The following is a 13,751-nucleotide window of genomic DNA, read 5'->3' on the forward strand; positions in this document are numbered from 1 at the left end:
TTAGTGGGTGAATCAGGTAGAAGTATTAAGGAAGGATGCATACATGAAATGTTGCAAATCATGCTGTACCTTTAACATACTGGCTATGTGTGTCATGTCCCCCTCTTTATGGCTAATTCATAGGATCAAAGCCTGCTACGACGATCAGATGAAGGAATTACTCTCTTTATCTCAAATGGTGGAGTTCTGTGTTTTGTTTCTGGTTCAGTCGCTGCTACAGCTAGTGGTGCGGACCATTATACGTGCATACTGCTACATTCCAAGAGAAAGTAGTTTTCTTTTTGATGGAACATTTATTCATGACACTTGTGTCTTTGAATGTTTTAAGTTTAAATATTAAAGCGAGTTTAAAGACTTTCAGAATTTCAAATAAAACTGGTTTTATAAGCCACTAAAAATGATTTTTCAGTAAAGTTAAACTGGCATATTAAAAATTATTATCTGTGCCCTTTTTGAATGAGATTAACATGGAACTGCAAGAAGTTTTAGGAAAGGTTTATGATAATACTTAGAAATGAATTAATATTTATCTCCTGGAGGGCTCTAGCAAAATGTAATGCTCGCCTCTTAACATTCTCAAACTTTATCATGGAACTCCATGAAAAAAAAAAACAAAAAAAAAAACTGATCATTTACAGCCACCATTTCATACCGCCTCCAAGATACACCTTTAGATATTGGCAGGTGCATGCACTGGCATGTGAAGAAAGCCTATTTCTGTATCAAGTTACTTGACAATTACTTGATTGTTAGGTTGTGGTTGTGTGTCTGTCTGTGGGTATTTATGCTTCAAATTCCCTCCTAATTCCATTTTAGTTTATGCTCCTTTTTATTGTCCTAATCTCACTTTATAATCTGCCTTGGTCACAATCCCTACAAAACACTGGACAAATGCTACATAGCTAGTATCCTGTAACCACTTTTTATTACACTAATCATAAGTCTCACTGCTTCCTTGTGGTCTGCCTTGTTGTATCTACCCTTTGTGTCATCATATATTTACGCAGAAAACTCTGGTTCAGGGACCATCTTTTCATTGTGTATATAATGCCTGGCACAGTAGTGCTGTGATTGTGGCCTCTTGGCACTACCACAATACACATAATAATAATAATTCACTAATTATTTTGTCTGGGAACTTTGGTGGTGATTTTATGACTGAGGTTAATTTTTCCAGAACCTTATGTTGTAATTTTCTCTCCTTCATGGTAGATATGTGGGAAGTATAGATCCACTTGTTTCGCTTTAGGAAAACTTTCATTCAAAATGAAAACAAGGATAGTTATGATGAATGACAAAATTCTTGCATTCTGATTGGATCAGTAACAGTGGAGAGCAGTCATTTGGTCAGGAGTGAAAGATTAGAATTGCAACATCTTTTCTGATAAGCTACTTTAAACACATGACAAATAGATGCCTACAAATATTCACAGGCTGTGTAAGCTAGAGAATGACATTATAAATTGAAATTAGTAGGCTTTTTCCAAAAAGCCTAGCTCTAAGCAGCTATTTGCATATCTCAAACAATTTAGGATTTCAGGGCCAGATTTTCAGGAAGCCTCTTGAAATGGATATGCTTACAAATTTTACAAACCCAATTAAAGTTTGCAAAACTGACATTTATGCATGCAGTTTACCCATTTAGCAAACAGATTTATTTATGAGGGCCTAGTGTTTAGGGGACTCATTGCAAATCTTTTCCATCATATTTAGTGACTTCAGGAATCAATCACATTTTCTAGAACATTTTGCTACCTGAGATGAAAGATTGGGGGATGGGGGAAAACCTCTCTCCTGATCTGTAACTGTGCTGATGCAAAGTGCTACCACAAAGATTTCCTCAATGTTCTGAACATTTGTTTAGGTCAAACACTCCGAAGAAAGCAGTGATTGCTGGGAGCATGCAGCTATTAGCAGGAGTCAAACTGTGCACTGGAAGGATCTTAACTAATCACCCACATTATGAAGACAAGAGTCTAAGGGAGAGAACAAAACAAGTAAGAACATTCTGATCTTACTTTCGTCTAATTCCCATTACTATGAGCTGGGTCTATCCCACACAAGCATGTGCGCCCTAATGGAGCGTTGAGACTGAAATAATTTTGTTTACTGCTTCTAGTTTGTTTCCTGGTGCAGTTCAAAGTATTGGTGTAATTGCTGCAATTTTTAATGGTTTGAGGGTCTGCCGATTTAGGGCCAGATTCTGATATTCTTACTGAGAGACTCAACACCAAACTTTCAGCCCATGGGGAAAGAGAGCTAAAGTGGTTTTCAGCCATGCTTGCACCCTTCTATGTAATTTAGACTGCCTTATGGACAGCAGTACAGCCCAGAATCTACACTGTCCAATGTCCTACAGTCCCATCTCCTCAGAGGGACAGCCACCAGCTGCATTGTGAGAATTATCCCCTAGCTGGATCCAGGGCTTTTAGAACCCTTTTATGTCACCCTGGTGCTTTACCTGGTATAAAAAGGAGGAGCAGTGAGAATCTCACCTGTTGAATAGTACCCTAGATTACACATGTGTATACTGAAATCACTGGGACGACATGTAGCATATGGTGCTACTAAACTTGAGTAAAAGCATCAGAATCTGGCCCTCAGAGATCACCTTTTCTCCTTGTATAATGATGTGGTAGTTGCAGACATAAAAAGTTACGGAGCTAAAAGCCATCTGGTTTAAATATGAAGAGCAAAACAAACAACAACAAAAAAAACTACACACCAAGCCAAAAAAACCCCACCCCAAGCAGAGTTCTGACCCCAAAAGGGAGAACTGCAAGAAACTCCATGAAGTCTATTAGGGACTTGGCTATTGCTGTTGATTTTACATGGAAAGCATTCAGGTGCTATGTTGGGTGAAAGGGTAAATCCTTTAGATAGATAGAATGAATATATTTCTAATACATTTTGGAAACCATATGAGAGACGTCTGATGGCTATACAGTAACCAAAGATGACAATATTTGCCTTATACTTGGAAGGTAATTGATTCACATCTTGAAGACTGCATTTTTAAGACAAACTTCTCATGTCTCTGGTTCAAGATGACAAAATAAAGAAATAGAACAAACAATATACAGTGATAACAAGTCTGTTTTGCTTTTACAACTTCATTTTTCTGTTTTTGTAGGTTTATCAGGTGTATGCAAAGAGATCTCCTGAAGATGTGTACAGCATACTGAAATCCTTTGGAACAAACTATGTAATCTTGGAGGACAGCATATGCTATGAAAGACGGCATAGCAGAGGCTGTCGGTTACGAGACCTGCTCGATATAGCTAATGGTCATGTAAGTATAGTACAAGGTTTTAGAAGGGAAAATGTATTTTGTTTAATTTCTTCTAGGAGAAAAGCAATTAATGTTTGAGTCTGAAGCTGCTAATATATCTTTTCCATTTTGCAATGAGGGTGGGAACTAGGGCCCAGTGGCATCATTTTTCATCCAGGAGTTCAGCCTAAAAGGAGCCTTGCTGCTTTAACTGATAGTAGTGGGGGGAAACAATCACCACCTGCTGGACCTCAGGAGAGCATGGCACATGCCTAGTGTTCCCTATGTATAATCTTCCAGAGCCTGGGAGGGTGGAGGCATGGACTCCAACAGGGAGAGAGGTTGGGTAACTGTAACATGGCTGTGCCCAGGGAGTGCTCACCTCTTACTAGGAGTTGGCTCCACAGGGTGAAGGCCCTAAATAGACTGCACAAATACAAGCAAATTGCATAGACTCTGTGCCACAGACAAACCAGGGCGAGAACTTAGCCTTTTAACGATAGTGCAGCCAGCGGCGCTATTGTAACACCTAACATTGTAATTTGGTCCTTTCTTCCCATTTGGTTCACATTGACCCTTTGAGCATATTCCTGTTTTTCTAATTCCTAGAGTTCCTTGTTATGGCACATAACTGAGTAGTGGTTAAGGGTGTTTCACAAAGCTGTTCACTTTCTTACAGATCATGGATGGTCTAGGAGAGAATGAACCTGATCTGAAAGCTTCACTATATCCTCGCTTCTGTGAGGAAATTAAAAAAAACTTGTCTTCTTATTCCATGTACTTCACTAGAGTGTTTCAGAACAAAACATTCCATGTTTACAAGCTTGCTAAACATAAATAGCGTATATGCCCAGCAGTGGCTTTTAATTCAGTATTTTATTTCTAGGACCACTGTGGGAAATGCTGAAGAAGTTTACAAGTAGTGTTACTTTTTTTAGGCATTTTACATTAAGTGTTCCTTGTTTAATTACTGTGATTCTTCAGTTAGTTTTAGACAGTTTAATTTTTATAACATTCTTGATGTTGACAGGGAATTTTCCATTTTTAGCTGATTGAAAAACGTGCAGAATAGGCAGTCTGCATCAACGCTGCAGAATGACTAATCTATACAATTCTGCTCAGGGTTTTGAATATTTTACTATACCATGAAAATGAGAGAAGTTAGCTGGGTGTAGGCCTTGTTACTTCATAACTAAAATGTGTGTTAGCGGTTGTCTTTGAAGACATTAAAACAGTAAAAACTTTGGTTTCAATCCTACAAGCTCATCCTCGCAGGCAAACCTCTCTGCCCATGCAGAGCCTGTTTTGCCTTCAGTGGGACTCTATTGGACCCTGGAGCCCACATAGTTTGGATATGATGGCAGGATCAAAGCCTTTGATAGCGAAAACACATTGGAGACTAGAGTAATCTCCATGTTGTCAAACACTTTTTAATTATACAAAATGTGTGCTGTAGCTTGTTTTTATGCTGATTTAACACGATGGTAGATCTTTGTGTATTTCTTCTGAGGTTGGAGCATGTTTGATATATGTAGCACTTTGGTATCCTCTATTAAAAGCAATTTAAAATGCTCAGAACAAGTATAACAAATGAAATACAAAATCCTTCAGGATCCTTATAATACTCCTCCTTTGCTGTATTCTGCTTTCCCTACCAAGAGGTTTTTTCCTGTGTTAATGCCACACACAGAACCAAGAGTAGAATATCAAAGTTGAGCTCTGCAATGGAGATGAGGGGAGCATTTTGCCCTAAAAATGGCAGCAAAATTGTATGCTCACAGTGGAGTTCTTTGCTTTACGGTATTTGAAGTACCCATAAAACAGATATTTTTAAAACAAAACACTGTCACTGTTTCTCTCCTTCTCACCCTTAGATAGTCATTAATTTTGGACTAATTTTGAAGATGATGTTCTATCTTAAAACTTTTGTAAACTTTGTGTTTTGTTTGTAGTCTTTATATTTTTTCCAGGCTAGAACTTTGTGGATTCTATGGAGTTTTTAAATGCCATGTATAAAAGAAGTCACTGTTATAGTACTTTAGTGCTAACATATTGTTTTTATACTAAATAGAGTCCAAGTCTGCTTGCAAGCCGAACAGCACTCTCCCACTTTAACTAGGCACCTACTATCCTTATTTGTTTCCTGTGAAAATCAGAACAGGTAATAATCAAGTGCCTCTAGGTCAGTGCTGAATTAACATTTAAACACATATAGGACTATGTGGCCTGCTCAAATAATTCGTTTATGATAATTACCGTTGCAGTTAATTTCTAATGATGGGAAACTTAAAAGTGCTACTGATAGCGTACTCCACATTTAATCTAATCAAGTTGTGTAGTGAGATTAACTTTCACAACTGAGCTGTGTTCCAATTCCAAATGATTTAAATGTTTTCCATTTGCAGTTGTACTAAGCTAAATTACTGCAGGGATAGAGATGGTTATGTCACATGCTCAAACAATTTTATATTCAGTAAATACTCATTAAGCAGCATTCAGTATCTTTCTGAACTTTCATGCTAACAAAAGGAAAGTGTGCTTTAATCAAACTGTATTTAAATCAAACATTGACAGTAGCTAAGTTGTTAAACCAAGCAACTGAAACTCCTGAATAAATTCTGTCGTGTATTCCTTAATGAGGTTGGAGACCACTGCAGTTTAACATAATACAATAATAAAACATTTTAATCAGTATTAAAACTTTAATTAAGCCCATAATGATGCACGCCTGTTCTTGCTGACAGTATTGGTCAGTAAATTCCTCAATGAGTGCCTTACAATAATTGAAAAACAAGCACATGTAAGGTATAGTATGTTTAGACTATGTTGTCTTATTTTAGAATGCAGTGTGGTCATCTTTTAAGGTGCAGTTACTTTGCTCTAATTACACTTAAATATTCCAACATACATCAGTCTTTTGATTTTGAGAGTCTTGCTCATAGGTATAGTGTAATCGTGACTGACATTAATTATTTTAAATAGATTGACATTTGTTATAATTTTAATACAGGTTGTATTTAATGTTGCCAAAACAGAGCTGAAGCCTTTTGCAGAAACTATGAAGTGCCAAAAAAAGAAAAATTTACAAGGTAGAGTCCAAGATAGCTTTGTTCTTTGCAGATTATAAGAAACATGCTTCTTGTTATCAAGACATTATCAGCATAGGGTAGTATTGTTTTTAGAATACAAAATTCCCCAAAGGCATCATAAACATTTGAAGCATTATCTACAAAATATTTAGCTCCTGAAGTCAGCAGTTGTTAAGGTCTAAATGGTTTGAAAGGTGTGTCATTTTAAACATTCCAACTTTTCTGGACCGTGAAAGAATTAATTATAGATGGAAAGGCATATTTAAATGGCTAAGTAATACTCTGTTCATATGCTTGTGCTATCTCCTTAGAACAGAAAGTAAGGGAAAGCCAGGAGAAAATAATAGGAGCAAAACACTTACCAGCTGGAAGGAAAGGCGATGCAACTAGCAGTACTGTGCTCTAAGGTAACCATTTTAGTACTGCAGCTTACTGTCTTTCCCAAATTTAAAGGACTAACTACTAGAGGAGAGCATGCTGGGAAAGGGTGATCTCAAACAGGACAGCTCATTGATGACCAGGCAGCTAACAGACAACACTCTAGTAGTGGTTGATGGTAGGAAAAAAGGCTAAATTTCCTATTCTCTGGAAGCCAGGATTAGGGCGCAAGAATCCCTGAGGCTTTCCTAGTCTGGTGGTTTTTGTATTTGTAATAATTATGTCCTACTTTTTCAATGGTTTGCTATGACATATGTTCATGCATTAAAATCTGGATTCCTTTTTGACAACAACCTCTGCCTCTGATTGAAATTCATCACCCTGGTACATCTTCACAATACCAAATGGCTATCATGGCATTTCTCTTTATTTATGCTAACTCAGATGCACCTCCATTTGCTATAAAACCTGTTGTGCACTGAGGGAAAGCTATAGATTACTAACTCAGTGACTCCTTGAATATATTGCATACTGTGCGTGACCACAGTAAGAACAGATACAAATTATGTATTATGGCAAAAACTGTAAGTACAGAGGAATCGTTAGATCACAGAGCTGAAACATCATCAGGTGAGAAAAGCCTTTGGGGTTCAGAAGTACATTGCCCTTTCTGATTTGAACATTCTAATGGTGAGATCTCATATACAATTGTTTTATAATGTGTTGTACTGAGATGTTATGAATATTGTATACTAAATAAAGTTGTGTCCTTTTAAAATTGTATCAGAGAGCCACTTTTTGTTTTTACGGTGAGGTGGGGAGGGAATGGCAGCAGCTTTGGAACCTGCCCTTTGTTCAAGTCTCCTATGTTCTTTCACGTAAGCTACGTCTCAGTGAGAACAGTTTTGACCTTCCCTTAAGCTTATTATATGACATGTGGAGTTAATAATTTTTTTAAATCACCTTTATGGTTTGACAGCATATGAGTCACTTTTATTGAATTTCCAAGTTAATGATTTAGTAGTAGTGATTTTTCCCATCACCCAGTGCACTTAGCTTAAGTGAGGTCCGCAGGCTGTCTTAGGAAGTTACACTGACAGTAGTAAATATAATTTGCTTTGAGCCAGAGGGATCAGCTGCTGCTTTGCTTTTTTTTTTTTTTGTTGATTTCTTAAATTTTGGTAATTTTATGTTGTAGAAAGACACATTTATTCTTTGGGGAGGAACAACAGAGAATAATTGTATATGGCAGGTGCCTTATTTGAATGTGCAAGACCTCTAAGATAGGCATGATTTTAAAAATACAGAAATAAGTTCTGTTCTAGAAATGGGATATGCAGACATGAACAGGAATGCAGCAGAATCATGTCCCATTCCCAGTTTTGCTTTTGTTGCTTGACTAAAACAAACTTGCATGAATGGTGCAAGAGGCTTTTTGCTAGTAGAGTGACTTAGGGGTAAATCAGAGATTCGATGAGACTATGAATTTTAATTAATAGAATTTAATTATTATACGTAATATGTGTATATTGAATTTTCTAGACTAGGTTAAGTAGTCCTTTTTCAGTGTCTTTTCTTAATCAGGATCGTCCTCTCTCTGGTTCATCAACAGTTATCAGTAGATTTTGCAAACCACTCAAGCAGACTCCCTCAAGAGATATAATGCCAAACTGTCTACTGTTTTACTAATCAGTGCAGTGCTCATAATTCTCCTAACTCCACTCCATGTGCTAAGAGTGCAAATGATGCCAGTCTTGCCTCTCTTTTGAATTCCTTGGTCTGGCCTAGTGTTACAAAGCTAATGGCAGTCGGTTTTTCCATGACTTGGCTACATGTTATACTTGGAATGTCATTTTAAAAGAAAAACCATGAAGATTAATTTATCTGACAGGCAGACAGATTAAATACTAATATCCACAAGATTATTTAAATTTCAGACCTATACAAGTATTTTATAGGAAATAAAATGTTCTTACTACATGTTAGAGTCTGTAAAGAACTTGGAAGGAGATTAGTAAAAGTACCAGCTTATTGAAAATCCAACTACCTAGGGACCCACTGATTTTTTTTTTTTTTAATTTACATTTTTTCTCTTGTCTGGTTGCAGGGCTTTTTGCAGTCAAGCCAGATGTCCCTGTTCTTGAGAGATGTCAGTGTCTCTCTATGATAAGCTTTTTTTGTTAAGAAATAGAGAAATATTTGTGCGTAGGAAGGGGGAACAAACTAAGAGACATGATTTCAGGGATTGCATGGTAATTAGAACAGCAACATACTAATTAAAGCAGATAAATGAATTATTAGCAACTCTAGTAGTAGGAAAGGTGGATTTTTTTAAATTAGGGAATGACACCTGCAAACAATTATATCTTATTACGGCCATTAAGGATATTTATGTTATGTTCATTGAGCATTTCTTTCTGTTAATTATTTTCATACTATCTGACCTTTGTATTATTCTGCATGCACTCTAAGTGCTGAGACTGTGTTTTTTATATATATATATATATATATATATATATATGCCAGTCAGCTTCTTACAGTGTGCATGGTCACTTGTGCTTGAATCACAAATTTCAGAAACAAATCAATGTGTTGTAAGGGAAAAAACATTTATACCAAACTCTGTTCTTAGTGTGTATGGATCAAGTTGGGAGCAGGCTAACCGAAGCCACACTTATTCCAGTCATCTATATTTAAGCTCATACAGTAGGCCTATGTATGCATCACCACTAAAGTGTGTTTGTAGCTACCTTGTGCCTCATTTTTGCTCATCAAACCAAAACTAGTTTCTGCTAGGATGAGTAAATAATATTGAACAGCATGGTGAATATGCTCAGTATTATGAGCACTATCCTAAAGTAACTGTTCTGATAACAGTGGCAGTTTTGTCTTTGTGAAGAGTGTAGGATCAAGATTCATTTGATGGATAATAATCTAGGTCCAAGCAGCTAACCCAACAGAATATATATAATTAGGACATATCAGATATAGAATATTTATTATTAATACAGTGCCTTCAATGTGCCTGGCACTTTACAGGCAAATAAAATGACATAGTCCTTGCCCCAAGGAGCTTACAGGCTAAATTAGATTTAAAACACAACCAAAATGACGGCATATCATAGTTGTGGAGGAAAGGAATTTGGGGGCAGAGTCAGTGGTAAACACTGGGAGGGTATTTTTTGCTCTTGGAGGGGAGTAGGGTTTTAGTGAATATCTACCTCCATTTGTACAGTCTGTGACTGCTACAGTCATAAAATACATAGAACCCAACATACTCAACTTGTTTACAATTGCAATATATTTATTTAATCTAACATTTCTTTCACACAGTTTTCTGAAACAGTTAAAATATTTTAAGTGTTTATCAGTAAAATTATATTTGGACTAAGTACTCTCTGAAAATGAAAAACATTGGAAACTCAGTAAAGTAGTTTATCTTTTCCAGATGAAAGGGCTACATCACTGGAAAATGTAATCCATTAGTTGGTTTCTGGGCACAAAATTCTCCAGCAAGTGTCACAAATGCACAGTATGTCTGTGAGGGCAAGATATTGCATGTGCATTTCTGACTTAAACTGAGAAATATGTGCAAATCGATTTAGCCTGACAGATCTGTACTGACCCATATTCAGGTGGAGCATGGTGATTTTGGTTTCAAGGGATTTTTTTTTTGTCTTGTTGCAGCAAGAGTCCGGAATAATGTTTGGTGCCCCAAAATTGATGCACCTGTTTCAGGTGGATAGCAAAAAATGTTCTGTACTCACCCAAGCTAGAGGTGTCTCCCTCTGTCATATACACAAAAGAAATGGGGAGGTGAAGTTCCTTGCTCCTGGGTGATGACAGTGAATTTGGGGGAAGGCCATTGCTAGCTCTTCAGCCTGCACTATTTGGAATTTCACCACTCTGATAGTCCAGATGTGAGGTCTAATTTTTGCCTAAATATTAGATACTTTCAAAATCATTTCAACAGTTTAACTGAAAAGGATTTCACAATAAATATCACCGCTAAGTGGGAGAAGAGAGCCTGAGTTATTTTTCTCTACTTTTTCATAAAGGTAAGTGTGTCCCAGGACACTTTATAAACATTAGGATAAAAATTTTAAAAGTCACTCTGGCTCACTTTTTTTAAAGGTAAAGGAATTTAGACACCCAACTCCCATTGATTTCAGCAGGGTGAGGTGCCCAAATACCTTTAAAAATCTGGGCCTTAGGCACTTAGAGCCCAAATCTTATTGCAAGTCAATGGGACTTGAGCTCATAAGGGTCAGATTTTCAAAGGTCTTTAGGCACACATCCAAGTGACTTTTAAAAATAGTATGGGGTAAATTTTCAGAAGTGCCTAACTGACTTAGAAGCCTAAGTCCCATTGACTTCCCAGGAGATGTAGACTCCGAAGCCCCAAAATCACTTTTGAAAATGCAAGTTGGGCTCCTAATTAATTTAATGCTTCTGAAAATTTTACTTGATGCTTTCATGGCTTCAAGAACCTGAAATTAATGCCCATATCTTAGTTAATTTCTCCCTCCTCCCCCTGTCATTTCTCCATTTCCAGCTTCTTAATTTCCCATCTCTTCTTGCTTTCCTTATAGCATCATATCTTATTGTTTTATGCATCATGTACAGAAAAAAGTATGCAGCACTCAAACTTTATTCACATTCTCAATGTCAAAGAAACAGAACATATTCCTAGCTGTGCTGTTGCTGAAGTAAGTTAAACTTGACTTTACATTCGTATCAGTTTATAAATACAAATGCAGACCCAAGAAAGAAGATTGAAATGTATTGTACAGAGCAGTGTCTGTTTCCAATATTAATTGTTTAGCCAGAAATCCCATTCAGCATGCTAGCTAGTCAAAGAAAGTGGTTTCAAAAGGCTTGATCAGTTTGCAACATATCATAAAGCCATCTCTTTTGACTGAAGGGTTCCACCTACTATGATTGCCATGATGGTGGGGTTTTTCCCCTGCAGATGATTATGATTTTCTTGGAAGCACTGCCAGATTCTGAGTGCTGCATTATTGCTGTGATAGGTTGTCAGCCAGCATTTTGTGTTCTGGTATTCTGCTACTCAGTTTATGTTTTTGGGAAATTAGCCTCCTAGCAGGGTCTTGTTTATTACAAAATTCTAAGCTTTGGGATACCAGTGGGTGTGGGAGATTCATTTTAGGTATAACTGCCTTCAGTCAGCTGGGCTTTCAAAGAGGGCATTTTTTCCAACACCATTAAGGAATAAACTATTAACCTGGAAACAAAATGAAAGTTTTTCTTCTAACTGAAAGCATTCTTTTTCTTCCCAGAAAGAGTTTGCTTCTCTAAACCCTCAGACAAGGGCAAAATGCAGCTCTTGCTCACACCCATGCTGCCACATTCTAGGGAGGTTGCATAGGCACAAACAAGATCAGGATATGGTCTGACATGTTTAGAGGTGCAGGTTTATCTACATGTGTTCAAAGAGCTCAAACTGGAACAGTGGCGCCAAAGCCTCACACTGGTGACGTTTAAGTCCAAATCTGTCTCCATGCTTGGCAGTTTGACCACAATTCTGTAAGATGGAGTTTTAACAGAACAGTGGATCTGCAGCCCCAAGATTAGGATCTGGATTTAAACTATGTAGCTCAGGTTTGTCCTTAATCTTGGTTCTTGGGTATTACACAAAGAAAATCAGCTCTTGTTTTGTAAGCTTTAAGTGAGTTCTGGTATTTGTAACCAAAATTCCTAAATAGTGTTTTGGTTTTTTTTAAAAAAAGATCAACTAACACCAAATGAAAGGTTTGGCTATAAGAAACTGACTTCATGCTTTGGGCTCAGGTTCAGCCTCTTTCTTTGTACCATGGCACAAAGGAATTTCACTAAGTTATAACCAAAGGTAAGACCCAATTCTGTCATTAGCTAGACCCAGGCAACACCACTGGAGTGTGGGCTACTATGTTTAAGTTAAGTTAATTCATAGGACAAGAGTGTATGCGGTACAATTTACATTTTAGGCCAGGAAGAGGAGAACAAAGGACACACTTTTCAGACAATTGACAAAAGTCCCACAGAGCGTCATGTGAATGCAACATGTCTAGCCCTGGCTTCTCTTTGCATTCTATAAGTTAACATGTTAGAACACAAAGACTGCGTCATATGGGAAGCCCTGCCTTATTAATATTAGTGTAGAAGATGTTTACTTCTCAGCATCATACACCACTTACTACTATTTAAAAGGTGTTCCAAGTTCTCATTTGTTTTTTCAATTTAGTTGCTGGTCAAACAGGGAAAAGGCCAAGAGGTCTGGAGTTTTAACTCCTAGTTTATTTTGGAACATTATCTTCTAGATACAAACAAAGGCTCTTTAGGGGGCATTTGGACTGCATCCCTCCTCACCCATCAAATTGAAGAGAAATAAAATTCTGTGGAATAAAATATATCAAAGTAGCAAGTGCATGAAAAACTGAATAGCCCTTCATGCTTGCTTTCAGAATTTCAAGCATAGTAAACATAGGAATCTATATGTCCTCTGTCTCTTTGTGTGAATACAGTTCACTTAATTTCTCAAACTTTGGTCCCCACTCTTTCATGTCATCATACACAGTCTCTTCATCCAGTCCAGAGGAATCCAGGGAACTGAGACTGCTGGCTACTGAGCTCTCTCCCTCTGTGTAATATACCCGTAGGGAATCATGGGGCAAGGCCTGGGGCTGCTGGTCTGCATCCCTAACAACATCTGACAGATACCGACCAAAGTCTTCACTGGTAAAGGAGGAGCTCCTTCTAGTTGCAGATGCTTTTAGCTGCTCCTGTGGGCTAGGTGCCACATTGCCGCTCAAGGGACAGTTCAGCTCTGATGGCTTCCCTTTCTTCTTGTAGAGAGAAAGAGAATAGGCTGGGCTAGTCTGAAGTGACCGCTGGAGTTCTGCCATGTTGTAAGCATCCTGGAGTGAGAAATCATCCCTGTTAAATGAACAGTCACTGTAGCCCCCAACTTTTTATGCTTTAATGGATTAACCATATTGTTGGCATGGAAAGAA

At 37.5% G+C, this 13,751-nt stretch overlaps 2 protein-coding genes across 3 annotated transcripts in view; one reads left to right on the forward strand and one right to left on the reverse strand.

Annotated features, from left to right (window-relative positions):
- DPY19L3 (dpy-19 like C-mannosyltransferase 3) overlaps positions 1–13,751 on the forward strand; it is a 63,362-nt gene that overhangs the window by 43,928 nt on the left and 5,683 nt on the right. The window contains exons 17-19 of one of the 2 annotated variants that reach the window (XM_074968712.1): positions 1,865–1,997; positions 3,134–3,292; positions 3,951–7,619. In XM_074968712.1, the coding sequence (XP_074824813.1) occupies positions 1,865–1,997; positions 3,134–3,292; positions 3,951–4,112 (454 nt within the window). In that variant the 3' untranslated portion in view covers positions 4,113–7,619. Of the gene's footprint in view, positions 1–1,864; positions 1,998–3,133; positions 3,293–3,950; positions 7,620–13,751 lie in introns of those variants that run through there. The other variant, XM_074968713.1, reaches the window with a different exon arrangement.
- Positions 12,886–13,751, reverse strand: part of LOC141996573 (neural-cadherin-like) — a 104,117-nt gene continuing 103,251 nt past the window's right edge. Inside the window, exon 33 of the mRNA XM_074968716.1 lies at positions 12,886–13,655. Coding sequence (XP_074824817.1) covers positions 13,230–13,655 — 426 coding nt within the window. The 3' untranslated portion in view covers positions 12,886–13,229. The remainder of the gene's footprint in view (positions 13,656–13,751) is intronic.

Source organism: Natator depressus, chromosome 12 (assembly GCF_965152275.1).
Source record: "Natator depressus isolate rNatDep1 chromosome 12, rNatDep2.hap1, whole genome shotgun sequence".
Taxonomy (NCBI): domain Eukaryota; kingdom Metazoa; phylum Chordata; order Testudines; family Cheloniidae; genus Natator; species Natator depressus.